Genomic DNA, 26,299 nt, shown 5'->3' on the forward strand with positions numbered 1-26,299 from the left:
CTTTGAAGTCACAGAATCACAGAAAGTTAGGGATTGGAAGGGACCTCAAAGGATCATCTAGTCGAATCCCCCTGCCAGAGCAGGACCACCTAGATTGATCACACAAGAACACATCCAGGCGGGTTTTGAACATCTCCAGAGAAGGAGACTCCACAACCTCTCTGGGCAGCCTGTTCCAGTGTTCTGTTACCCTTACCCTGATACCATTAGAAAAAAAAAGGCTTAGTGCTACTGTAAGAAATGTTGGCTAATTCTATTAAGAAGTTTGGTTGCAGACATTTGGTAGTTTCCAAAAATACTATTGAAAAAGTTTTAACATGGATCTTGGAAGATGTGCAGAAAAAAAATTCTTATGCTAAAAATCAGGTTAACAATACACTCCAGCATACTTTGTCCAACATGTTTAATTCCTTGTTGCTCAATGGATTTACTCTTTCTCTAATTACAGCAGATGGATCGGGTACAGTTTCAGCGTTAACTTCCCTACGGTTGTAACATGCTTCATTCACAGTAGAGATGACGAACCACCAGATTCATACGCCGAGAGGAGAAGAGAAGAGGTCTTCAGTGATGGCCAGCACCAGAAGACTCTGAAACAAAGGTACAGTCGTCTTACTGTTCAGACTGCAGAGCACATCAATCAGGAGTGTAGTTCAGAACCTACCACAGACAACTGTGTCTGCATCTGAGCACGGCAACTGGCAGATTCAGCTGCACTGTCAAATAGACAAAACCCTCAAACTACACACACAAACTTTGCCGATACTAAAAATCATCTTCATGACTTTTAAAGCACTATCATCAGCAAACATACATTCTTCCTCAGTTTCAGTATGGTTCTTTCTAAATTAAAGTTTATTTGTGCTATTATCCTTAAGTCTACTGGGCAGTATTTTCACTAATTACACATTTAAAAATGTAAACAGTGTTGGCATACACAAATTCAACTGAGAACAAATGGGCTATCTGTCATGGTGCAGAAAGTTAACCGATATACAGCAGCTCATGAAAATTTAAATTCCAATGTGATGCCAGAAGAAACTGTCTGTAAATATCTAACCACTACTTTATAGAAGATAGAAAGATACAAATTCAAAATACAAGTTTGAACCTTAGTTTCTTGACAGCTAAAATAGCAGTTACTCCTGAGATCGTGCTGATTTAAGTAATTCATTAAATGGTTGTTGCTATAATTTAAATTAATTCCTCCCCCTCCAATCGAGGCACATGACTTCCATTCTACTCCTAAAACCTATGCAAAGTACAATTTTAAGACAGAGGTAGCATCTGTGCAGATTCACAGATGTTTCTAGGTTATAAAACCATCAATACAACCAAAACTACATGTTTTGAAGTAGTCTTTACACATTTTCTAATATATTAAACCCAAACTCACATAAAATAGGCTGAGATAATTTTTACTGCACTCATTTAAAAAGTACAATATGGTATTAAATATTTAATACTTACTATCTGCCACTGCTTTTTTTCCTGAAAAAAAAAAGAAAAAACAAGGTGAACAGCGACAGTTAAAAAAATACTTCTGAACAATTTTTTGCAGATAAACTTTGATTATACTATTTATGATTTGCTAATTTAGCTTGAACAAGATTTAAAAAGTGTACAACATGTACTTTCTGTAGTACATGTCAGTAAGTGTTACATTGATTTTTAAAAAGTTGTTTGTTTTTAAGTAACCAAGACTCCGTGCATTTAGAAATTATAGCCATCAAGACTCCCACTGTAATTCAAAAGAAACGTATACAGAATCGTACTATTTTAGATAATATATGGAGATATATATACACACAACATATGGACGTAAACTGATGTGATAGGAATATATTTTGCTTTAAAATCTTCCTTTGCAAGTAAAATAGCTTATTTTGCAACCTGGTCTAACTGCTTTAAGCAGTGGTTTGGACCAGGCGAGCTTAAGAAGTCCCTTCCAATCTAAGTTGTTCTACAACATACTCGTCTATAAATATACGTATTATTTGCAAAACCATTCCCCAAACTGAAGAAAGGGCTACAGCTATTAAAAGCTATTTTCACTTTAAAGTAATGCTTCGCATACAGTTGTCCCATGTCAATGTTTTGGCCCTCAAAACCACCACATCTATTATCTAAATCATAAATGAAAATAAAAGTAGCATAGCATGACCACAAACTTGATAGTCCATCAGTTTTGAATTCTCCTTGAAATTTAAGAAATGAAAGCAAAAGTTAAAACTATTTTTTTTTTTTTCTCTCTGGCTGTTCAACTGCTTACATTTACTTAGGATTTTAAGGATAGCATAACAGTTTTGGACATCCTACAAGTTATTTGGACAATGCTAGAGAAACGTTGAGGGAACATCACTCAGCTGTTCCCACAGTCAGGGGTTCCTTTCCCTGTCAAGTTTGTCTGTGGTTTCCAACATTTCATTGTTCGTGACAGCTAGTGAAGGATTTGACTTGGAATTTTTTTCAGCATAGCCTAAATTGAAGAGCAGGATCTTTAAGACACCATACTCTGTTATACCCTTCTATTTTGAGGGACGTGGCCCACTCAAATTTATTATTTTTACATTAGATGTTCTGTTTCTTCCTCTGAGAAAGTGATCCAATACAATCCAAGCAACGCATGTTGTAATCTTCAGTGATTGCACCTCACAATTTGAGGTTCATCAGCCCAAAATAAACTAAGTGCTTTAACTTTCACAAGTTTCACATGGGAAAACCTTTTTAAAACTGTATTTTTTGTTGTGGATCTTGAGCAAAAACTCAAAAACATAAGCACTTGAAAAAAATTTCTCATCAAAGTTAGTTCTAGTTCAGAACAGTCTTCCATTCTCCTTCAGGGCAAATCTACAGGAGAAGCCTCTGGCTATATGTTGCAAGTTAGATGTGTGTTTTTAAAACCAATTACTGTGTTACCTCATTTTCACAATGTAGGCATGGTTGCACTGGTATTTGAGTATTTTTGTTAGTGTAACCTTCTACACTGAGCATAGCAAAACTTCTGAATTTTTATAGTAAAAGACTTGGCATTAAGTAAGAGTGTTAATTTCTTACTTGCTGTGTATTTTCAATGACTGAATTCTAACTGTTAAGGATATTCTCATGTATAAACCTTATCTATAAAGTAACAGCTAATGAAGACTTACCACCATATGAAATTTTGTAATAGACATAAGCTGTTAATGCTACACCAACCCATATTTCTTGATACACGGTAGTGAAGTAGAATTTCATGGCTCTCCATGACTTTGGAAGCATGGTCTGCACCATCTGAAAATTATAAGTAGTTTTGCCATGGTGAGTTTTGCAACTGTATTCTTACCTGCTATATTTTTAATATATACACACATATAAATTTATGCATATACATACTCCTGATATATATCTGCAGCAGTTTACAGGTTAAAAAAAAACCCTGAACATGCAAAAGCAAAACAAAGAAAATTCAGAGTTAAGGTTACAATTTATGGGCTAAGACAGTAAAAAATAATAACTACAGCTGATGAAAGGGTTCAAAGATGACTCAATAGAACATTTACAGAGTAGCAATAGCTAGGCTCCTCTCTCCCAATCAGTGACAGCTTTTTTTTCAATGTTTCCAGATACTCTCAGGAGCAAAGCCTCATTCTAGGCGGACTGGAGAGGCTCCTTCCTTGCACTACCAAGTGAGTTTCCCTTCCTTGCTCACAGCTAAGATGTCCCTCCCAATGTGATAATTTCTACTCAGAATAGCAAAATAAATGTTAAGCTACTGAATTCATGATTTATCACGAATATTTGTACTTTCAAAATATGCCCCAAGAGCAAGAAGCCTATCAATGTTTTTTCTTCCTTTCTATGCAGCTGTTAAGAGAAAAAGAAAACTGTAAAATATTTTAAAATAAAGCTTACTCTAACTCCTATAAAACACATTGGTACAATTTGCATTACATTGCACTGAAATACTGTATGTCCTACTGTCTTACATACAGCACTTCACCCCAATAAAGTCACTAGTTACACTATTACACATATGATGACCCAAAGCTGACCCAATAAAGTCAGCTATATACACATACGGACGCTATATGGTAAACCAGAATCCCAGGAAAAAAAAAGCTGATTTAAATTTCTATGAAGAATCATAGAATCGTATGGTTGGAAGAGACCTTCAAGATCATCAAGTCCAACCATTCACCCTGCGCTGTCAGGGTCCCTAAACCATATTGCTCAACACCAAATCCACACGGCTTTTAAACACCTCCAGGAATGGGGACTCCACCACCTCCCTGGGCAGCCTGTTCCAACACTTCACAACCCTCTCTGTAAAGAAATTCTTCCTGATATCTAACCTAAATTTCCCCTGGTGCAACTTGAGGCCATTCCCTCTCGTCCTGTCATTCATAACATGGGAGAAGAGACCGACCCCCATCTCCCTACAGCTTCCTTTCAGGTAATTGTAAACAGCGATAAGGTCCCCCCTGAGCCTCCTCTTCTCCAGACTAAACAGTCCCAGCTCCCTCAGCCGCTCCTCACAGGACAAGTTCTCTAAACCCTTCACTAGTTTTGTTGCCCTTCTCTGAACCCGCTCCAGCACCTCAACGTCCTTCTTGAAGTGAGGGGCCCAAAACTGGACACAGTACTCCAGGTGTGGCCTCACCAGTTCTGAGTATAGGGGGACAATCACTTCCCTGCTCCTGCTGGCCACACTGCTTTTGATACATGCCAAAATAAATGCCTCATGTAAATAAGAACTGCTTATTTACTTGTTTGCCATTACTAAAGGTAAAGCATCCTTTGGCAAGCAAAGAGAAAAGCATGCAAGGGTAGCCAGTGTCAAAAAAACTGGAAAAAAATCTAGGTGCGTCTTAAAGAACGAAAGCATCTTCATGGTAATTAATGCAGAACTGTAGAAAAACTCACACTTACGTTTACTTGTTTATGGACAGACATTTAATTCAAATTTATTATTGTGAAGGGATTTCCTGAAACACTGCTGTGACCTCACCAGTACTATTCATAACACTGCACCTCCCTCAAATTTTCCAGTATTTGCCGTTTCAGATAAATAGCGCCATAATCGCAGGAATTCTGCTACAGTAGAACATCAAGACACACTAGCGAACAAGGAGACCGCGTGGCAAGGAAATGAAGGACTTTTCCACCTCTGCAGAACCCAGAGAACAAACAACGCTGTCTCCAATCCACACCCTGGTAAAACCCGGCGGAGACCTTTCCCCAAGGCCGCCGCGGACGAGACGCTGTTCAGGCCTTTTTTTTCCGACATCTATCCGGAACGAGGCTGAATTTGCTTCCTCACTGACCTCCCCGCCATGAACGCCCTACGGCCCGGGGAACCCGCCGCCACCGGGGCCTGACCCGCGCAGCTACCTCTGCGCGCGGGCCGCGGAAGGCGGGTAACGGCAAAACACGAGGCCCGCCGGCCGCGCCGCGCCTCCCCCTCCCTCCTTCCCGCGGCTGAACCACAGCTGCCTCCCGAGACAGCCGCGGGCGATGCCCGCCGGCAGCCCCCGCTGAGGCCAGGACCCACCGTGAGAGCCGGGAGCGCGCGTGCCGCCACCGAAGGTCACAGAGCGGGGACCGGCTGCGCTGCCGCCGCAGGGGATGCTGGGAGAGGACTCGCCAACGAGCGAAGCCGCCGGCCCAAGAGAGGCGCCGCCGCCGCGCAGCGCCCCCTGCGGCTCGGAGGACGAGAGCCCTCTCCGCGCCGCGGCCGCCACCGGCCGGCCCGAGCGGCGCGCGGCTGTGCCTCCTCGCGCCCTGGAGCGCGCGGGGCACGCGGCCCCACTCAGCCGACGCGTCCCGTGACGGTCCTGCGGCCCCTCCGCCGCCCCGGAGCCCCCACAGAGTCGTGTCGCTGCGGAGATACGCGCACGGCGCCATGGCCCGGCTCACCGCAGTCCTGTGCCGGGTCCGCGCCTCCCCGCTTCCCGAGAAGGGAGCGCAGCCAGCGTCCCGCGCAAGCAACAGCGCCGGGAAGGGCCTGTCGCCACCGCTCATGTACCGCGTCTCTTAGCGGGTAGCGTGTGTTGGAGGAGCGGGAGGCACCCGCTGGGTCAGACCGAGGTGAGCTGAGGCACCGGCGTGCCCGCGGGCCGCTTCCTCCTCCGGGCAGTGGCCCGAACAGGGCGCCTGCGATTCCAGAGCAGCTCCCGGCCGTTGTTCCGTGGGTGCGAGGGGCACCTGGCTGCCCCGCCTCTCGCGGCTGGGAAGAGAGGGAGCCGGCAGGGCGGCTGTCCGCGCAGCTGAGCTACTGGCCCGGGAATTTCCCAGCAGGAAGAGCGCCATCCCGCCCTCCCTTGCTCCGGCAGAGCCACGCGCCGCGCCCGTGGGTCACGTGGTGGGGGCGGGGCGGCGCCAAGGCGGCGCTCGCAAGGCGGGAAGGCCTCGTGCGGCGCGCGCGTGGCGAGCTGCGCGCTGCCGCCATCATGCTGCGGCGGCCCACGCTGGAGCAGATCAACAGCTGGTTCACCATCGACGAGCCTGTGACCGGCATCGAGTTCCTGGGCGAGGCCCCGCGCCGCCTGCGCGCCCCCGGGCCCCCTGCCGCACGGGAGCCCTGCACGGCGGCGGGGTGAGTGCGGGGTCCGGGGCCTCTGCTGCTGGTGGAGGGGAGGTGCCCCTCAGGCCCGAGGGGAAGGGCCGACTGTGAGGCCTGCAGAGATCGTCGCTAGGCACGCTACGTGTAGAATTTGCTTTCTCTGGAGTGCGTTATTGCTGGTGTGCAGTTGTGGCAGGTGGTGCTGGAAAGCTGTGGAACAGTGTTAAAAAAGGCATGCTTCATTCTGATTCAGGCATGTAGCTTAGGAATTTTGGCAGTGGCAAGTGATAAGATTCAGGGGTAAACTTGTTTGTCAGGGAATAATACTCTCACAGAGTGTGTTTTTTATGCAGTTAACTATCAAGTCAATGAGCAATACTGCTGATTTGAGCTGATTTATTTTTTTCCTTGTACTCCCTTAACAGTATTAATGGCTTTTATCGTATTGTTCTCAGTGGCTGATCCTTGAATGCTGAATGATTATTTTACAGTACGTAATTTCTCTGACCAGTAGTGTTTCATACATTCTTTGTAACCAAGCAGTGTTGAGTAGATTTATCCTTGGCTTATGCCAACGTTTAAAAGCAAATATTCTTGATACTAAGTGGGTGTTAACCTACCCGATAACTTTGTTGGTAAGTTTGTTATGGTACAAATTTGTAAAACCTTGGCTTATTTCTTAGCCGTTCTTCCTTCCGTTAATGTTCCTCTCCAGACAGCAATTTTTCCAACAGGTAAAATACTGATGTGACTTACAGCAGATGTTCTCAGTTATTTCCAACTGAATCTTTGTTTGTTTCTGCGTAGGAACTTTTGTTTTCTCTGAGCAGCAATTAACAGTCTGTTTTCCTGAATCGACTGCAATATGTTTTCTAACCGTGTATGTTCATTGCTCTTGTCACTTACATGAAGCATTTAAGTTTCCAGGGTAAAGCTCATTCAATGTGTATTACCATGTCAGTTCTTGAATGTGCTTTTTTCTCAGGTGGCAGAGTTTACAGCCAAGGAGGAGACCTGTAGGTATATTTGCATAGCAGCCAGATACCTTTGGTTTTCACTAGTGTTTGGATGTTGGGGGGGGGAAAATAAAAAAATAAAATTCCCCTGGAAGCTGCCTGAACTATGTGGCAGTGCATGGTATTATTAAGTATTATAATACTACTAAGTATTACTTAATAATACTGTACACTGCCACACAACCTTCCAGTTCAGACAGCATCCTTATTATTATTATTAATATTAGTATTAAGTGCGTTTTAGTATTTAGATCAGAATAGGTTAGTATGTCTGTGGTTGCTATAGGTAATTGGTTTGTATGCACCTTCATATACTAAAGTTTTTTTAAAAAATTAGCTGGAAGTAGAGTCTAGAGTGAGTGCCTTTCTTTTCTTGTATGATGTATAGCAACATGGGTCACTGAGTTTCAGGAACTCCCTCAAAGTGTGTACATTGGCTTCGGAGTAAGAATGAAGCTTTTGCCTAACATTTTAGCAGCAGATGTTCTGTCAGCTCAGCAGAGACTGTTTGGTTTCTGTCTTTTCTTCAAGGAAAGGACAAAACTTACACATCAAAAAAGCGATCTCCTCTCATCCTCCAATGTAAAAGTGCTGCCATTAGCAGCCTCTGAATCTGAGAGCTACTGGTTTTTATGCAAGTAGTAAAAATTTTCCAGAAGTGACGGGACAGAACTTTTAAATTTTTTTGGTAATTTTTTTATTTACTCTGTTCATGAATGTAATTCCAAAACTCGGTATGTAGGACGTGTCTGGGACTTCTCATCCTTTATGGGGGTGTCAATAACATTTCTGTAGTACTTGGGAATGGTTTGACAAGAGATTCTTAATGCAACTGAGCACTAAACCGCTGAAATCTACTGAGGAATACAGAAGCAATTAGCAAGATTCATCAAGCTGTGTGTGCCTAGGCAGAGGCAGATCTTTATCATTGGTTAGAGGGCTACATCTTTCCACTCAGCCTTAGCTGATAACCTAATTGCGGGGCTTGACAGTTGTGTTAACAGAGAGATGTTTTTTACAGGTGTTTTTATTTTTTCTTTTTTTTTTTTCTTTCCCATTTGAGAAAGAGAGGGAGGCGATATACATCCTAAATGGCCATTTATGTGAGTGTGGATGGAACTTGCTCATCATTGGACATGTATATAATCTTAGAGCGTAGATGATAAGTGCATATGTGTGCTGCTGCTGCAAAATTAAAAGAATCTATATAAGAAGGTGGGTTTGCTTAGCTGCGTTTTTTTTTTCCGTATACACTTCTGTTTCACAGTTCTGAGAATGTGCTTACATTTAGAGAGAAACTTGAATTTTGAGAGGGTTTTGATTCAAGTAAGAAATGCTTAGATTTTATTCACTGTGTTAAGAAAGAGTTTGAAGAGCTGAAAACAAAAGAATTTTTCTCCTTTCGTTGAGGCTACTTGTAGCATAATAGTCCCTTTTAATATTTTCTTCAAAACTTGTTTTGTTTCTTGGGAAAATCAAACTCAAAATTATTGCAAATTTGTCAAATCCTTATTTATATTTATTTCAAGCCAGATATGTGATTATTGGTGGAGACTGTCTTCTCACTTCTTTTGCCTAGATTTATATGTGAGAACATGTAGGATTAGTACCAAATTGGTAACAGTACTAACAGGTGTGTTATCGCACACAAGTGTGTGTAATAACTAATATTTTACAAAAATGTTAACTGAGACTGTCTAATGATATCTAGAAGCCTCATGTCTCCTTAAAAAGAGATGTAGAATGTGTTCTCTTCCTTTACCAATGATGCCTCATTTTTCAAGGCCTTCAAGTTTATATTGTTATCTACTGTAGAATAGCAGTTATGAGTAATTGAGCTTGTTAGGGAAAGAGAATAGTTCTCAGAAATTGTGACTGGAATTTTGATCCTTAAATAGCTTGTTGATTAACTTTTTAATTCCTCTGAATATGTTTAACCGAAGGAAATTTAGACCCTTAAGTCCTTCCTTGTTATCAAAACAATTGTAATTCACATTAAAACACTTAATGGATTAAGTGTGGAAAAGGTGGTTATTCTCCTTTTGATTTCTTGTATTTCGTAGGTGTAGCCTTGACCAGGTTAGCTCTTTTTTATAGCCGACATATTTGGCTAAAAGCATCGCATGATTTGTTCTGCCTGACGCTTGCCCAGGTGGGAGCCATTGCTGCCCTTTGGAATTATTACCACTCGCCTTCCTGTCACCAGAGTGGTTTGTGTCAGCTGCCTATGTCAGAAATGTCAGCTAGGTGAGTGTAAGGAACAACATAGTTTCAGATCACCTCGTGCAAATCATGTAGGCCGTAAATAAAAAGTGCTTAAATGCAGCTGAGTTCTCAGACAGTAATCTTCAGCAGGGAAATGATGACTGGCCTGCAGCCATGTTTCTGCTGTCTGATATAGTTGAAATCTAAGTGTAAGCTAAATTCCAGAAAATAGCTTGTCTAAACTGGTGTGGACTGAGGTATGGATTCTCTTTGTAGCATGTTGTGGTGAACCTAGCGGATTTCTTTAAAACACGATGAACTCTCTGTCTTCTTGCTCTTGCACCTTTGCTTTTCTCTACTTTCTGACTGGAAAGAGAGTACATAGTACTTTCATCTGATGAAAGTGCTCTCATATTCCGTAAAGTTTACCTCTCATTTCTTTTTTTGAAAAAAGTGGATAAAGTGACATCTTAGCGGATGGCGTTTTCTCAGCCTTTGGATAATTTTTTTTCCTGTAGCCTCTCGAGTTCTCAGTCTGGTTTCTCCCTCTCCTTTCTTCCCAAGCGTGGACACTAGAACTGGCTGCAGTAGCCTCGTATCAGTTTCATCAATAAAGCATGCTTACAGAGTAGGTAAGCCTTTTTGCACGTTTCCTTAGCATTGCATTGAGATTTAACATTGAATTGGCCACAATGCCTAGATAATTTTTTTAACTGTTATTCAGCAACTGCCTTTTAGCATATCTTGTAGTTGATAGGCCTTGTTTCTGGACTTAGAAAGCTGCATTTGCTTACATTAAAGTGAAATTTATGAATAATGGGTAAGTTGAATCTGTGGGCATCTCGTGAGGTGGTTTGTTGTTTTTTTTTCCCTACCTCTTTTTGATGATCATATGGGTAAGTGGACCTTGCATGTTACTGGCCTACCATTTCCCATAAACTAAAACTTGGAACCTAAATTTTTAGGGTTTTTTTCACCTGTTTTCCAAAAGTAAACTGTGAAGGTATCATTTTAAGAAACTAATTTCTGTGAATTACTATTGCAGGAATCTTGCACATTTAACCAGATAAAAATTATCTTCTGAAACGCGCATTGCAGATCTTAATGCCTTTTATATGCTCAGTACCTGTTATCCTCTTTCCTATGGAAAAGATACTTGAAATTTTACTCTTTTGGGAGCTTTGTTACCGAGGCAAAATCTTTGTTTCAAACCATGCTGCCGTCATGCAGAGATTATGTCTGGATTATTTACAACTACATGAAAAGAAGCTGATACTCTATTCTATATCAGTAGGGCAGACTAAGTTAAGATCAACTCTTCTGTTCTTTATCCACAAACGGACAGCTGCACAAAAGGAAGGCAAAGTGTTTGCATGAGCTCTGAGTGCAGGTATGAGTTTGCACATGCTTGTGAAATTTTGTGTATTTAGTTTATGGAAAGTGGAGGAACTAGTTACTTTTGGTATTGAGCTGCAATTTTTTATTCTTCTCAACCTGTAGGAACTGATTTACTCTAGTCTTCTAGTGCGTTGTCAGTTAGGCGTGTGCAAGAGTTCTGAGTGTTTCACCTTCTGGGTATGTTGTGTTCCACTTTTCTGCATGAAATGTTCTCTAGATTATAAGCTTGCCGAAGGTTTTTTGAAATAGTATTTTTATCTTTTATGAAAATATTGTGCCATTTGTTTCACCAAATTTTTGTTGCATTATTAGTAAATTCTTTCCTGTGTGGGAGATACAACTGTAAGCGTAAAGAAATACCTTTCAGTTGTGTGTTAGCAACTTGAGGAAATCAAAATGTTGTCTTCAGTATGTTTGAAGAAAATATCGGAGGAAGCAGTTTTCCTCCATGTTTGCAAAATAGTGCATTTTGTGAATTGGGCCATGCGAGTCTTGCTCGTTTTTTATGATATGGCAGACAGATTAAAAGGAAGTTTGGAGATGAAAAGGTTACATAAAAGACGTGAAAATTCGTTACATACAGTGATGAGAGCCCAATTGGAAGTGTAGCAAACTGAGTTCTGGCATATGTTTTCATTGATTTTCTGCTCTAATTGTCTGCTGTGACTGTAGCTGCTACATATCCGATCACTCTTGTAAAACTTTATTATGAACCCACAGTGATAGATGATGGCAACTGAAAAACATGAAATTTTGTTTTACTTAAATTTAAAAAGATCACATCTTGCTTTGAAAATGATCTGTTGACTCTTCTGCTGTTCTAGAAAAGCATGGTCTGATTTGGTGAAAGTGTTTAAGTTTAATGCAGTCTGGGTTTCAGGATAACTTCCAGTAAGACAAATGAAGAAGTACAACTATTTGAAATAAAATAATTCATAAACTTCTTAAATAATAGAGAGCTAGTTGTTAAATGCCATTAAACAGCCAGTGTTTTCATTTAGTTGTCTATCTTCACAGTATTTCAGCGCATGCAGAGTACAGTTTGGAAAAAATACAGAAACAGTGTATGCAACATATTTTAACTTCTAACGTTGTTTTCATTTTTGAACTTATTCTTGAAGTTAAGAAATAACTGTTCAGCTCCAGAAAGTATTTATCAGTTTATTTAGTATGACTGATATTATATTAAGCCATTTCTCTTACACAGTATAAAGTTCCCGTAGAGCCTAAAAGGTATGTGACAAATACAGAATTTTTTGCCTAACACTTTGTGGATTGGTGCTATTTCAAAACATGGAAAGCAGTCTTGTTTAAATACCTCTAGCTGCATATGGCTAAAAACGAAATGCTTCAGAGTTTTTTCAGAAACATCTACATTTTTGGTTAAAAGGTTCCTTCAAACACATCTTTAAGGTACTATAAAGATAAAAGGAGAGTTCATATTTAAAGTTTGTATGCTGCATACTAGCTATAATCAAGCATTTTAATTTCTGAACTTGGAAAATAGGGGAGAATGTCACATTTCTTATTCCTATGTTTGTGGATGGCAATCACAGCAAAGGAATGCGAACTGCTACGTAGCTTTTTGAAAGGAACACAAACAAACTTAACTGGATGGGTAGTAGTAGGGTAGATTCCAGATTCTGTGAGAGAAGGTAGGAAACATGCTTTGTGTGTTTTTGTCGACATAACTTGAAACAGTGGGGATTTCATCTTTGTCCGATTTGTTAGAACTGTCTCCATGCAGGCTGAAATGTCCAGAGTAATTCGTATTCCATGCATCTACCAGTTGGTCTTGTTGGTTTTCTCTCTCAATAGTGGTAAGAAAATCTTTTAAAACTTGTTTGAATATGTAGACTATTTCCCAAGGTAAAACGTCGTTTTCTGCCAAAACTTCACGAAATCTAGAAACAGACAAGAATTGAAATCTAATCATCAGTGTTGAAAACTCTTCTGTTTCCTCTCTGGTCTTTGGAGGGGAGAGGAAGGAGAAGGAAATGACTGCATTCTGGTGTCCTTTATTCCTTGCTGCCACATTTCCTCACACACCTCCCCCAAAAGATTATAAGAGGAAAAGGGCTCTAACAATGCCATGGATGTGGTCCAGCTATTATGAGTTATGCTTGCTGCTGCTGCTTTTTTTTTTTTTTTTTTTGGCTATCTGGTTAACTAGATTTAAACTGACTTTGCCCTCAGGTATATTCTGGGCTTTAAAAGGCACATAGGCTTGTTCTGTCGTTTCTGCGTGTCCCTAGAAAATGTATTTAAAATACAAGCATAAGAAGGTTTTTCTTTGTAAAATTGAGGGAATTTTTCTTTGTTTGTTTTTTAAAAATGGGATTTTTTTTTTTTTTTTGACACTGACCTGCTGATTTTAGAAGCTTTCATGTATTTTGGACAGTGAGGCTGGGTTTCTGCATAACAGTGCATTGCACTAATGCTTTAATTTGATCTTTGGTTATTTGGTTACTATTTAATAAATAGTGGGGATAAATAACAGGAAAAACTGAAAGTATTGAGAGGTCACGTGCTTAAGCATGTGAGACTTGCCTTGTTTTGGATTAGACCAGGAAAATCTTGATTAAAAATTTCCTTCAAGTACAATATATTAAAGTAAAGATGTAATTTCTGAAACACCTATAAAAATGTGTTCCAATTGTTGGTTATTGTTACTTCAGAAGGAAGATCAGAGGCAAATATAAGCTTGGATTAGGTAGAAGAAATATCTTACTTAGGATAATATGAAACGATTACCTGCTGAGAACAGTTCCTGTTTGGCAAGGCTGGATTTGCGAGCACAGAACTTCGAGCTGCCTTTGCTCGGTAGCTGGAATTGTTGCTTGAGGGTTTTGGTAGTTCTTCAACCAGTTGTAATCCACGCCAGTCTTCTGGACTTTTTGTACATTTTCAATCTCTTGCACTAATCTTTCACGCTCCTTCAGGTGCCATTTCAATTCCCTCAGTAGCGTTTTCGTAACTATTTCTGATCCAGGATATCTTGTGGGTTTGTAGGAATCATTTTTTGACCATTTCATCCAGCCAAATAGTGGCATTTTTAAGCTGTGAGGGGAGAAGGGGAAAAAAAAAATTTGCTTATTTCTGTTCGACCGATAGTATTTATACCTGTAGACTACCTTCTTAGCAGCTGAGTTAAGCTGGAAACTTTATTAATTATTTTTAAATATTTTTGCAGTACAATATAAGTAGTGATAACAATAATCGCCAAGCCATAATTGAATCTGACAAGCTTTACATTTTATAATATTTCTTGTCTGTTTTCTGAGTTAACATGATTATGTGAAGTTTACAGCATTTAAAAGTGCATATCTGTCATCCTGGAAATACTTCATTTTTTATCCTGGTAGTATACATGGCTAAAACCCAAAACAGCAACCAAAAAAGCCCCCAACAAAACATGAAACCCCAAACCTTCCAAATTTGAAGTAACCCATACATTTAAGGAATGATTGAAGTTAAGTACTGGAACTCGAAGTGATCTCTTTTTAAAACTTCTGTATAAATTTTTACTTCAAATAAATTCTTGTTTACATAACCTGGAAACAGGAATCTGGTGGAATAGGCTCTTAAATTGCAGTTTGCTACAAGTCATGCAGACACAAGCATACTCATTGGAATAAAATAACATAAATTACCTTTGGAGTTGTCTGTGAACAGTGTTGTTTTAGATGAGTTTGCTTGAAGGTCTCTTATTCTAGCATATCCTGTTTCCAAGCTGTTAGTACTGCTGGAAGAAAACAAGTTTGTTTGTTTTTTTTTTTTTTTCTTTTCATTTACTCAAACTGTGCTTAGAAAAATTACTGTCTCTACTGAATATGACAGTTTAAGTTTTTCGGCTTTTAAGGTTCTTTTTCATCCTCTGTACCAGAGAGAAGTAGTAATCCATTTAACCTAACATGGTCTCTCAAACACTGCAAAGTCCATTAAGATCTCCTACCTTTGCCGATGGCAGCAATTTAAAATAAGATGGTAACAATTTCAAATGCTTGTTGCTAAATCCGTCCAAAGGTATAGTCGGTAGTGAGATGAATAATGATAGTCTGAAGCAACTACAGACGTGCTTCTAGCTAAAGTTAAGGCTGTCGTGTGATGTGATGCTTGGCTGTGCATAGCTGTAGGTCACAGTTTAGAGCTGTATTTTTATGCCCATAGAGTGCTAAAAATAACTATGTTGCTTTTATCATCAAACGAAACTTGCAGGCCATTGAGATGCTGGAAGACTATTCTCCCATTAGAGGGGGATCGAACTGTTCTACTGTTAGTCTTTCTCTGGTAAAGATCATCTAAAGCCTTTGTTAAGAGAGTGTTGACAGAAAAGAGCTATTTGACAGTTACTCAGAATTTTGTTGATATATTAAGTACTTCTTCCAGGTAAATTTCATCAATCTCATGGTACTACACTTTTTCATTACTGTGCATAGCTGTTAGCATTTTTAATTAATGTTTCAGACATGTTTAAAGAAGCCAGTCTGTAACACCTAGGGTGTGCCATGAAAGACACGTTTATCTAATTAAAGGAACGCAATGATAAGGAGATGCAAATTGAGGTCAAACTGATGTAAAAAGCCCAGAATTGTAAGTCTTACCATAGACACTGCTTTTCTCTCAACTGGCTGTCAGTTGCCTGCTCCGTCTTTCCTCAATGAGTATTTTGAGCATATCCATTTTTAAGATTCATTTTCAGGGATGGCATCGTGCACACTAAAGGTCGCTGAAGCAGCCATTTTCCGTTCCAGTTATCTGGTCTCTTCCTATTAATCTAAACAGTAGGCATGGTATACGAAATGCCTTCTGTTCTGCTCTTTCTTGTTCTAATGACTGTCTTTGCTCTTGTAAGTATTTTTCATTCCTGCTTTTTTGCCTCCACTGATGTACTGAACTGCTGGGAGAACAAGAGTTCTGTGAATTTGTTCTAGATGTCATACGACATAAAGGATGACGTGTATGGCTGTTATTAAAGCTGATATTACTTATAGGTTGGAAAAATTCAAATGTCAGTATTAATCCTCTTCAACTGGAGGGCTTTCACATTGCATTGTATATGGTACTATGAAAAAGGAAGGGAGCTAGCTTTATGATGATAGGACTGTCCTGACAGATTTTCAGATGAAATGAAATGTTCCTTGCCACCTCCTTTACAGCACAGTTAACATTTCACCACTCTTTTTCCACTGTATCAAATCGGAAAGTGAACTGCTGTACAGGATAAAACCGATCTAATGTCTTTGCAAATTAAGGAGATGCATACTGGAAGGTGTGTAAATTAATTAAATGAGAAACCTACAACCATTGTTTTGTTAAGTTTTTTACCAAATCTTAGATTGCATCATCAAATCTTGTGAGGCAGGATACTGAGAATCATGTTTCTCTTTCTGTTGGTAGGAGAAGGTTAAAGCTGAAAATTTGTGTTGCTCCTACTTTTGTATGTGTTTTAGATCTGTATTCAGGAAGAGATGGCTGCTCTGGGAGGCCGGCTTTGGGAACTGGAACTTCACAGTGGAGCAGTATTTTATGCAGTTGCTAGCCAGGGGTCAATCCTGGAAACTTGGCGGAGAGTTACAATTCCATCCTACTATCTCTAAAAGTACTCATGGTTTTGCAGTGCTGTGTTAGGATGGAAGTTTTGGCTTCACTTCGGCTGATGGTGGGTCTGTTCTCTGAAGGCATTACTGAGTTTGTCTTTACTGGTAACCACAGGTATTGTTATGATTTAACCGGGGGGGAGGAAGGCTATAAATTTTTCGTCCTAGCACTTTTACTTTCTTACTGTAGCATACAAAAATAATATTTTTATAATTTTTATTTATCTTTTCTGAATTTTTCTTTGCTGGTATTAGTGACTAAAACACATTCTAATACTCAAGTGAGACCATAACATTAGTTATATGATGATGAGTAAATTTTATCTGTTTCAATAAGCCATAATTTACTTTGCCACGGCAGCAAGCAGTTGTTTGCTAATTGATTTTTTCTCCCCTGTAAATTAACCCTGATTTTCTATATGTATAATATAAAATGTAAATTGGGGAGTGTCTGAACATTTTTTAAACTTTCCTTCAACTTTACTTTGTTTTCTTACTTTTTGAAGCAAGATATGTGTTGAATTCCTAAAGCATCTATAAAGCAAGTTGTTTCTATAACTTAATAATTTTCTTTGAACTGTAATGAATTATATCTCCTCTTACATAGGTAGATCAGAAAGGATGTCTTTTCACATAAGCATTTCTTATGCTTTCTCTTAAGATAACTATTCCTGTAGCATATTTTAGTCTTGTTTTCTCATGCTGTTCTCAACTGAGGGAGGAGTAAGAGTTGCTGGAGTCACAGTGCATATTTCCTTTCATGAGTCAATTCAGACAGTTTTAGTGATTTTCCTTTCTTGCTATGGCAGGCCCAGGTTCCTCAGCAAAGAGCCTTATTCCAAAACAGTAGCCTTAAAAGAATCATAGAATGGTTTGGGTTGGAAGGGACCTTAAAGATCATCTAGTTCCAACCCCTCTGCCACAGGCAGGGACACCTTCCACTCGATCAGGTTGCTCAAAGCCTCATCCACCCTGGCCTTGAACACCTGCAGGGATGGGGCATCCACAGCTTCTCTGGGCAACCTGTTCCAGTGCCTCACCAACCTCACAGTGATGATTTTCTTCCTTAGATCTAATCTAAATCTCCCCTCTTTCAGTTTAAAGCCATTGCCCCTTGTCCTATCGTTACACACCCTTATAAAAAGTCCCTCTCCAGCTTTCCTGTAGGCCCCCTTTAGGTACTGGAAGGCTGCTATAACATCACCCTGGAGCCTTCTCTTCTCCAGCTGAACAGCCCGAGCTCTCTCAGCCTGTCTTCATAGCAGAGGTGCTCTAGCCCTCGGATCATCTTCATGGCCCTCCTCTGGACTCGCTCCAGCAGCTCCATGTCCTTCTTGTGTTGGGGACTCCAGAGCTGAACACAGTATTCCAAGCGGGGTCTCACGAGAGCTGAGTAGAGGGGCAGAATCACCTCCCTCGACCTGCTGGCCACGCTCCTTTTGATACAGCCCAAGACACGGTTGGCTTTCTGGGCTGCCAGCGCACATTGTCGGCTCATGTTGAGCTTCTCATCCACCAGCACTCCCAAGTCCTTTTCCTCAGGGCTGCTCTCAATCCATTCTCCACCCAGCCTGTACTTGTGCTTGGGATTGCCCCGACCCATGTGCAGGACCTTGCACTTGGCCTTGTTGAACTTCATGAGGTTCTCACAGGCCCACCTCTCCAGCCTGTCAAGGTCCCTCTGGATGGCATCCCTTCCCTCCAGCGTGTCCACAACACCACACAACTTGGTGTCATCTGCAAACTTGCTGAGGGTGCACTCAATCCCACTGTCCGTGTTGCCGACAAAGATGTTAAATAGCACTGGCCCCAGTACTGATTCCTGAGGAACACCACTTGTCACTGGTCTCCACTTGGACATCGAGCTGTTGACCACAACTCTTTTGAGTGCGACCATCCAGCCAATTCCTTATCCACTGAGTGGTCCATCCTTCCAAATCCATGTCTCTCCAGTTTAGAGACAAGGATGTCTTGTGGGACAGTATCAAATGCTTTGGACAAGTCCAGGTAGATGATGTCAGTTGCTCTTCCCCTATCCCTCAATGATGTAACCTCATCATAGAAGGCCACCAAATTAGTCAGGCAGGATTTGTCCTTAGTGAAGCCATGTTGGCTGTCACAAATCACCTCCTTATTTTCCATGTGCCTTAGCATAGTCGCCAGGAGGATCTGCTCCATGATCTTGCCAGGCACAGAGGTGAGACTGACTGGCCTGTAGTTCCCTGGGTCTTCTTTTTTCCCTTTTTAAAGATGGGGGCTATGTTTCCCCTTTTCCAGTCACTGGAATCTTCACCAGATTGCCATGACTTCTGAAATATAATGGATAGTGGCTTAGCAACTTTATCTGCCCGTTCCCTCAGGACCCACGGATGCACCTCATCAGGTTCCATGGACTTGTGCACCTTCAGGTTCTTTAGATGGTCTTGAACCTCATCTTCTCTTACAGTGGGTGGTTCTGCATTCTCCCAGTCCCTGCCTTTGCCTTCTGTGACTTGGGCTGTGCATCTGGAGCTCTTGCCAGTGAAGACTGAGCTAGAAAAGTCATTGAGAACCTCAGCCTTCTCCATATTCCGGGTAGCCAGGTCCCCTGTTTCCTTACGGAGAGGGCCTACATTTTCCCTAGATCTCTTTTTATCACTGAGATATCTATAGAAGTTTTTCTCATTGCCCTTGATGTCCCTGGCCAGATTTAACTCTATCAGGGCTTTAGCTTTCCTACCCTTATCTTTGGTTGCTCGGACAATCTCTTTGTATTCTTCCCAGGATACCTGTCCTTGCTGTAGACTTCCTTTTTGGGATGCTGGGAGAGGATTCGCCAACGAGCGAAGCCGCCGGCCCAAGAGAGGCGCCGCCGCCGCACAGCGCCCCCTGCGGCTCGGAGGACGAGAGCCCTCTCCGCGCCGCGGCCGCCACCGGCCGGCCCGAGCGGCGCGCGGCTGTGCCTCCTCGCGCCCTGGAGCGCGCGGGGCACGCGGCCCCGCTCAGCCGACGCGTCCCGTGACGGCCCTGCGGCCCCTCCGCCGCCCCGGAGCCCCCACAGAGTCGTGTCGCTGCGGAGATACGCGCACGGCGCCATGGCCCGGCTCACCGCAGTCCTGTGCCGGGTCCGCGCCTCCCCGCTTCCCGAGAAGGGAGCGCAGCCAGCGTCCCGCGCAAGCAACAGCGCCGGGAAGGGCCTGTCGCCACCGCTCATGTACCGCGTCTCTTAGCGGGTAGCGTGTGTTGGAGGAGCGGGAGGCACCCGCTGGGTCAGACCGAGGTGAGCTGAGGCACCGGCGTGCCCGCGGGCCGCTTCCTCGTCCGGGCAGCGGGCCGAACAGGGCGCCTGCGATTCCAGAGCAGCTCCCGGCCGTTGTTCCGTGGGTGCGAGGGGCACCTGGCTGCCCTGCCTCTCGCGGCTGGGAAGAGAGGGAGCCGGCAGGGCGGCTGTCCGCGCAGCTGAACTACTGGCCCGGGAATTTCCCGGCAGGAAGAGCGCCATCCCGCCCTCCCTTGCTCCGGCAGAGCCACGCGCCGCGCCCGTGGGTCACGTGGTGGGGGCGGGGCGGCGCCGAGGCGGCGCTCGCAAGGCGGGAAGGCCTCGTGCGGCGCGCGCGTGGCGAGCTGCGCGCTGCCGCCATCATGCTGCGGCGGCCCACGCTGGAGCAGATCAACAGCTGGTTCACCATCGACGAGCCTGTGACCGGCATCGAGTTCCTGGGCGAGGCCCCGCGCCGCCTGCGCGCCCCCGGGCCCCCTGCCGCACGGGAGCCCTGCACGGCGGCGGGGTGAGTGCGGGGTCCGGGGCCTCTGCTGCTGGTGGAGGGGAGGTGCCCCTCAGGCCCGAGGGGAAGGGCCGACTGTGAGGCCTGCAGAGATCGTCGCTAGGCACGCTACGTGTAGAATTTGCTTTCTCTGGAGTGCGTTATTGCTGGTGTGCAGTTGTGGCAGGTGGTGCTGGAAAGCTGTGGAACAGTGTTAAAAAAGGCATGCTTCATTCTGATTCAGGCATGTAGCTTAGGAATTTTGGCAGTGGCAAGTGATAAGATTCAGGGGTAAACTTGTTTGTCAGGGAATAATACTCTCACAGAGTGTGTTTTTTATGCAGTTAACTATCAAATCAATGAGCAATACTGCTGATTTGAGCTGATTTATTTTTTTCCTTGTACTCCCTTAACAGTATTAATGGCTTTTATCGTATTGTTCTCAGTGGCTGATCCTTGAATGCTGAATGATTATTTTACAGTACATAATTTCTCTGACCAGTAGTGTTTCATACATTATTTGTAACTAAGCAGTGTTGAGTAGATTTATCCTTGGCTTATGCCAACGTTTGAAAGCAAATATTCTTGATACTAAGTGGGTGTTAACCTACCCGATAACTTTGTTGGTAAGTTTGTTATGGTACAAATTTGTAAAACCTTGGCTTATTTCTTAGCCATTCTTCCTTCCTTTAATGTTCCTCTCCAGGCAGCAATTTTTCCAACAGGTAAAATACTGATGTGACTTACAGCAGATGTTCTCAGTTATTTCCAACTGAATCTTTGTTTGTTTCTGCGTAGGAACTTTTGTTTTCTCTGAGCAGCAATTAACAGTCTGTTTTCCTGAATCGACTGCAATATGTTTTCTAACCGTGTATGTTCATTGCTCTTGTCACTTACGTGAAGCATTTAAGTTTCCAGGGTAAAGCTCGTTCAATGTATATTACTATGTCAGTTCTTGAATGTGCTTTTTTCTCAGGTGGCAGAGTTTACAGCCAAGGAGGAGACCTGTAGGTATATTTGCATAGCAGCCAGATACCTTTGGTTTTCACTAGTGTTTGGATGTTGGGGGGGGGGAAATAAAAAAATAAAATTCCCCTGGAAGCTGCCTGAACTATGTGGCAGTGCATGGTATTATTAAGTATTATAATACTACTAAGTATTACTTAATAATTCTATGCACTGCCACAAAACCTTCCAGTTCAGACAGCATCCATATTATTATTATTAATATTAGTATTAAGTGCGTCTTAGTATTTAGATCAGAATAGGTTAGTATGTCTGTGGTTGCTATAGGTAATTGGTTTGTATGCACCTTCATATACTAAAGTTTTTTTAAAAAATTAGCTGGAAGTAGAGTCTAGAGTGAGTGCCTTTCTTTTCTTGTATGATGTATAGCAACATGGGTCACTGAGTTTCAGGAACTCCCCCAACGTGTGTACATTGGCTTCGGAGTAAGAACGAAGCTTTTGCCTAACGTTTTAGCAGCGGATGTTCTGTCAGCTCAGCAGAGACTGTTTGGTTTCTGTCTTTTCTTCAAGGAAAGGACAAAACTTACACATCAAAAAAGCGATCTCCTCTCATCCTCCAATGTAAAAGTGCTGCCATTAGCAGCCCCTGAATCTGAGAGCTACTGGTTTTTATGCAATCAGTAAAAATTTTCCAGAAGTGACGGGACAGAACTTTTAAATTTTTTTTGTAATTTTTTTATTTACTCTGTTCATGAATGTAATTCCAAAACTCGGTATGTAGGACGTGTCTGGGACTTCTCATCCTTTATGGGGGTGTCAATAACATTTCTGTAGTACTTGGGAATGGTTTGACAAGAGATTCTTAATGCAACTAAGCACTAAGCCATAGAAATCTACCGAGGAATACAGAAGAAATTAGCAAGATTCATCAAGCTATGTGTGCCTAGGGAAAGGCAGATCTTTATCATTGGTTAGAGGGCTACATCTTTCCACTCAGCCTTAGCTGATAACCTAATTGTGGGGCTTGACAGTTGTGTTAACAGAGAGAAGTTTCTTTTACAGGTGTTTTTATTTTTTCTTTTTTTTTTTCTTTCCCATCTGAGAAAGAGAAGGAGGCGATATACATCCTAAATGGCCATTTATGTGAGTGTGGATGGAACTTGCTCATCATTGGACATGTATATAATCTTCGAGCATAAATAAGTGCATATGTGTGCACCCTCTGTATACTTCCTTTTTGTGTTTGAGTTCATTCAGGAGCTACTGCTGACTTCAGTAAACATAGACACAACCTCTCATTTGGAAAATGATCTTCATAATGACTCACTCTATGGATCACCAGTCATAATAACGAGCATGCTTTGGTGCATTAGGTGCAGGATAGTTCCTACTGGGAACATGTGCTCTGTTTTGCTCCTATTACTTTCTTTCAACCTTAAAATAAATTAAATATATGGCACTGTTTTATTTACTGCTTGATTCGTTCTGGTTAGTAGGAGGTGTATTTAGGGAGCCTGTTACTAGTTCTCTACTTGACTGAGGGAAAAGGGGCATCAATCTGGCGTAGTATTAGTATGTGTCATCTTTAAAGAATTCCTCCTAAGACAGCACTGCATCCGTGGTGGTTGTTATGTTCTGGGTATGTTTTGTACTTGAGATGCCTCTAAACCCAATTCTTGCTGTGAGAACCCTCAGTTTTGAAGTAATTTTTCATCCGTGTGTGTGGCTCAGTGTGAAGGTGTTGAAGTTCAGTTCATGGCTCTAATGTTTAACCTGAAAAGAACTGATACTCAAAACGTCTCATCTGTTCTAGGATTTCCTCTTTTACCTCTTTCTGTTTGACATCACAATTGAAAGGAGGAACTTGACGATTAAGATATTCAGATATCAAATAACTGGTGTGAGACTGCAAAGATTTAGCGTTTACTTCAGTAGAAATTTTGTTTGATTTTGAAGTTTGTCAGAGTTAAAACCTCTGAATCGCTCCTTGTCAATACTCTTACAGCTTTGTTTGTTACCAACTAGGAGCCCTCAGCTCTGTGTTGAAGGCACAGCACAATTATAGAGTAAGAGTATTTACATACACTTGTGGTATAGTACAACAGACAACTGTAGGATTTAAGTAGGTGAAACTTGACACAGGGAAACAGAATGAGTCAACGTGGGATGCATGTTCCGAGGGTGATGAATGTACCTGGATTTTAGTTTTGTTAATACAATGGCAAAGCATAACTTGAAAGCAGTACTTGAAGAATAAGAGTGAGCTGATTTGTGGATGTTTACAGAAAACTTCCTCTAGTATAAGGAGTGGCATTGGAGAAAAGTGGATTCTTACTTGAAAATCATCTATAACCGACCTTAATACCAGCTACTTTAGGAGATGGGACTGTTTATAGCAAGGTAATATTTCTTAGCTAAAAAAGGGTGACAGAAGATGTTTATTTTATCCTGTCTGATGTTTTGTGAAATCTCTTGAAAGTTTTTTTTAAAAAAACTAGGTAAACCAATCTCTTTAGCACAGTAAACGTCTCATATGTGCATGACGTGTGGTTAAATAACTTCTACATTCTCATTATGACCTTTCAGTGCTACTGTAATAGATTGCTGGAATGCAGAAGACATATGCTTGGAACTTAGCACTCTTGCAAAATCTGAAATTCTCACAAAGAATAAAAGTTGTCTAGGGATCAGCTGTTTTTCCAGTGTAGTGTTTTCTTGTTGTCTTGATTTAACCCCAGCCGACAACTAAGCACCACACAGCTGCTCGCTCGCTCCCTCAGAGTGAGATGGAGGAGAGAATCAGAAGAGTAAATGGAAAGCAGGGCTCCATCATGCCTAACAGTTATCTGAGAAGACAAATGCCGTCACTCCCAAAGTCCCCCCATTCCTTCTTCCTCCCGCTTTATGCTGAGCATGATGTCATATGTTATGGACTATCCCTTTGGTCAGCTGGGATCAGCTGTCCCAGCTGTGTCCCCTCCCAACTTCTTGTGCACCCCCAGCCTCCTCACTGGTGGGGCAGTGTGAGGAGCAGAAAAGGCCTTGACTCTGTGTAAGCACTGCTCAGCAGTAACTAAAACATCGCCGTATTACCAGCACTGTTTTCATCACAAATCCAGGATGTAGCCCCATACGAGCTGCTATGAAAAAAAATAACTCTATGGCAGCAAGAATCGGCGCATTTGTGAACAAGTATTGTTCTGTAACTGTTCTGGGAGAGAAAAAGCTGCAAATCCAAGGCAGCTCTGAGTAGAGCTAGAAGACTTTAGTCTTAATGTATGTGTCTTAACATCACGTATGCAAAGAACTTCCCAAACTGACAGCCAGGCCCTATAATAAAAAAGCAGTCATGCTGAACCTGAAGCTGCTGTTATGCCTATCTGTTAAGAACTACAAATTCAGTACTTAGTTGAGCTGATTGAGTGTGCTGTTGCACAGCACTCTTTTTTTTGAGAGCCAGTTTGAGAAGTTGTTGGTGCTGCATAGCATTTAGTTCGCTTGTGCCATGGGGCTGTGCTTTTGAACTGCCTCACTCAAGTGATTGGAGGTAAGAATGAAACCAGCCTTTCAAAAATGCTTCCATTTAACCAAATATTGCGCTGATGGAGCAAAAAAGTGACAAATGGTGAGAACAGGTTGTGGAGAAGCTTCTTATTCTTTACTTTGGAAGATTTTATGGCATGTGTATCAGCTGAGTTGCTACTGACTCTTGCAATTGAAAGAGGCAGGTATATCTGTCTTGGTGAATAAGGCTCATAATGGCACACTGAGAAATTATCATAATTCTTATTTGACTAAAAGTGTTGATAGCAAGTCATAACCATTGCTAGCTAGCTAACATTTCAACACATTGGCATAGTGATATATGTTCCATATTTCTCCGTTAGCATCTGTGGGTAATACAGTCATGCTACATTTTGCTGCCTTGGATTTTGTGTGAAGGGCTGTGTTGTGGTTTAGCCCAGCCAGCAGCTCAGCCACCATGAGGTCACTCACTCACCCTTCTCCCTCAGGGAGGCGGAGGAGAAAAATGCAATAGAAGGACTAAGGGTTGAGATAAGAACAGAGAGAGATCACCACCAAGCATGATCCTGGGCAAAACAGACTCAGATTGGAGACAAAATCAATTCAGTTTATTAACAGTTACTTGATAAGAAGAGACAAAGCCAGATCCTAAAAAACAACACCTCCCACCTTTCATTTCTTCCCAGCTCTACCTCCTCCCCCAGCAGCGCAGGGGGACGGGGAATGGGGAGTTGCAGGCCAGTTCATCACATGTTGTTTCTGCCGCTTCCGTCTTAAAGGAGGAGGACTCCTGACACTCTTTTCCCCTGCTCCAGTGGATCCCCTCCTCACAGGACAGTCCACAGACTTCTCCAACGTGAGTCCTTCCCGCAGGATGCAATCCTTACCCATCAGATTGCTCCAGCGTGGGCTTCTTCCCCATGGAGGCGTGGCTTCTTAGGAGCTGCCACCCAGTCCGGCATGGAGTTCTCCATGGGCTTGAGATGCCTCTCTGCCTCATTGTCAGTCTCCAGCAGCTCACGGAGATCATTCTCTGAGACTCCCTTTGGGCACAGACATCTCTGCTCCAGCGTGGCATTCTCCAAGAACTGCAGGTGGGTCTCTGCTCCACTGTTAATCTCCACGGGCGGCAAGGGGACCACCTGCCTTCTCACTATGGGTTGCAGGGGAATTTCAGCTCCAGCACACCTCTTCCTGTTCCATCTTCACTTTCCTTGGTGTTTGCGTGGCTGTTTCTCTCAGGTCTCAGTCCTCTCTTTGTTGCAGCCGTCTCCAGTCGGTTAGTGCTGGCCCAGTGTGG

At 42.4% G+C, this 26,299-nt stretch overlaps 3 protein-coding genes across 3 annotated transcripts in view; 1 reads left to right on the forward strand and 2 right to left on the reverse strand.

Moving 5' to 3' along the window:
* Positions 1-386: 386 nt before the first annotated feature.
* On the reverse strand, positions 387-5,591 carry ATP5MJ (ATP synthase membrane subunit j). Its single transcript, XM_086613745.1, has 4 exons — positions 5,534-5,591; positions 3,150-3,273; positions 1,471-1,491; positions 387-590 (listed from the first exon to the last, which is right to left on the reverse strand). The coding sequence occupies exons 2-4, from the start codon at positions 3,271-3,273 to the stop codon at positions 565-567; spliced, it is 171 nt and encodes a 56-aa protein (XP_086469871.1). The 5' UTR covers positions 5,534-5,591; the 3' UTR covers positions 387-564.
* Positions 5,592-12,769: 7,178 nt separating this feature from the next.
* RD3L (RD3 like) lies at positions 12,770-14,216 on the reverse strand. Its single transcript, XM_086614036.1, has 2 exons — positions 13,918-14,216; positions 12,770-13,067 (listed from the first exon to the last, which is right to left on the reverse strand). The coding sequence occupies exons 1-2, from the start codon at positions 14,214-14,216 to the stop codon at positions 12,770-12,772; spliced, it is 597 nt and encodes a 198-aa protein (XP_086470162.1).
* A 6,165-nt stretch (positions 14,217-20,381) lies between these two features.
* The window catches only part of TDRD9 (tudor domain containing 9), an 83,313-nt gene continuing 77,395 nt past the window's right edge, over positions 20,382-26,299 (forward strand). Inside the window, exon 1 of the mRNA XM_086613633.1 lies at positions 20,382-20,530. Coding sequence (XP_086469759.1) covers positions 20,385-20,530 — 146 coding nt within the window. The 5' untranslated portion in view covers positions 20,382-20,384. The remainder of the gene's footprint in view (positions 20,531-26,299) is intronic.

Source organism: Tauraco erythrolophus, chromosome 6 (assembly GCF_009769465.1).
Source record: "Tauraco erythrolophus isolate bTauEry1 chromosome 6, bTauEry1.pri, whole genome shotgun sequence".
NCBI lineage: Eukaryota > Metazoa > Chordata > Aves > Musophagiformes > Musophagidae > Tauraco > Tauraco erythrolophus.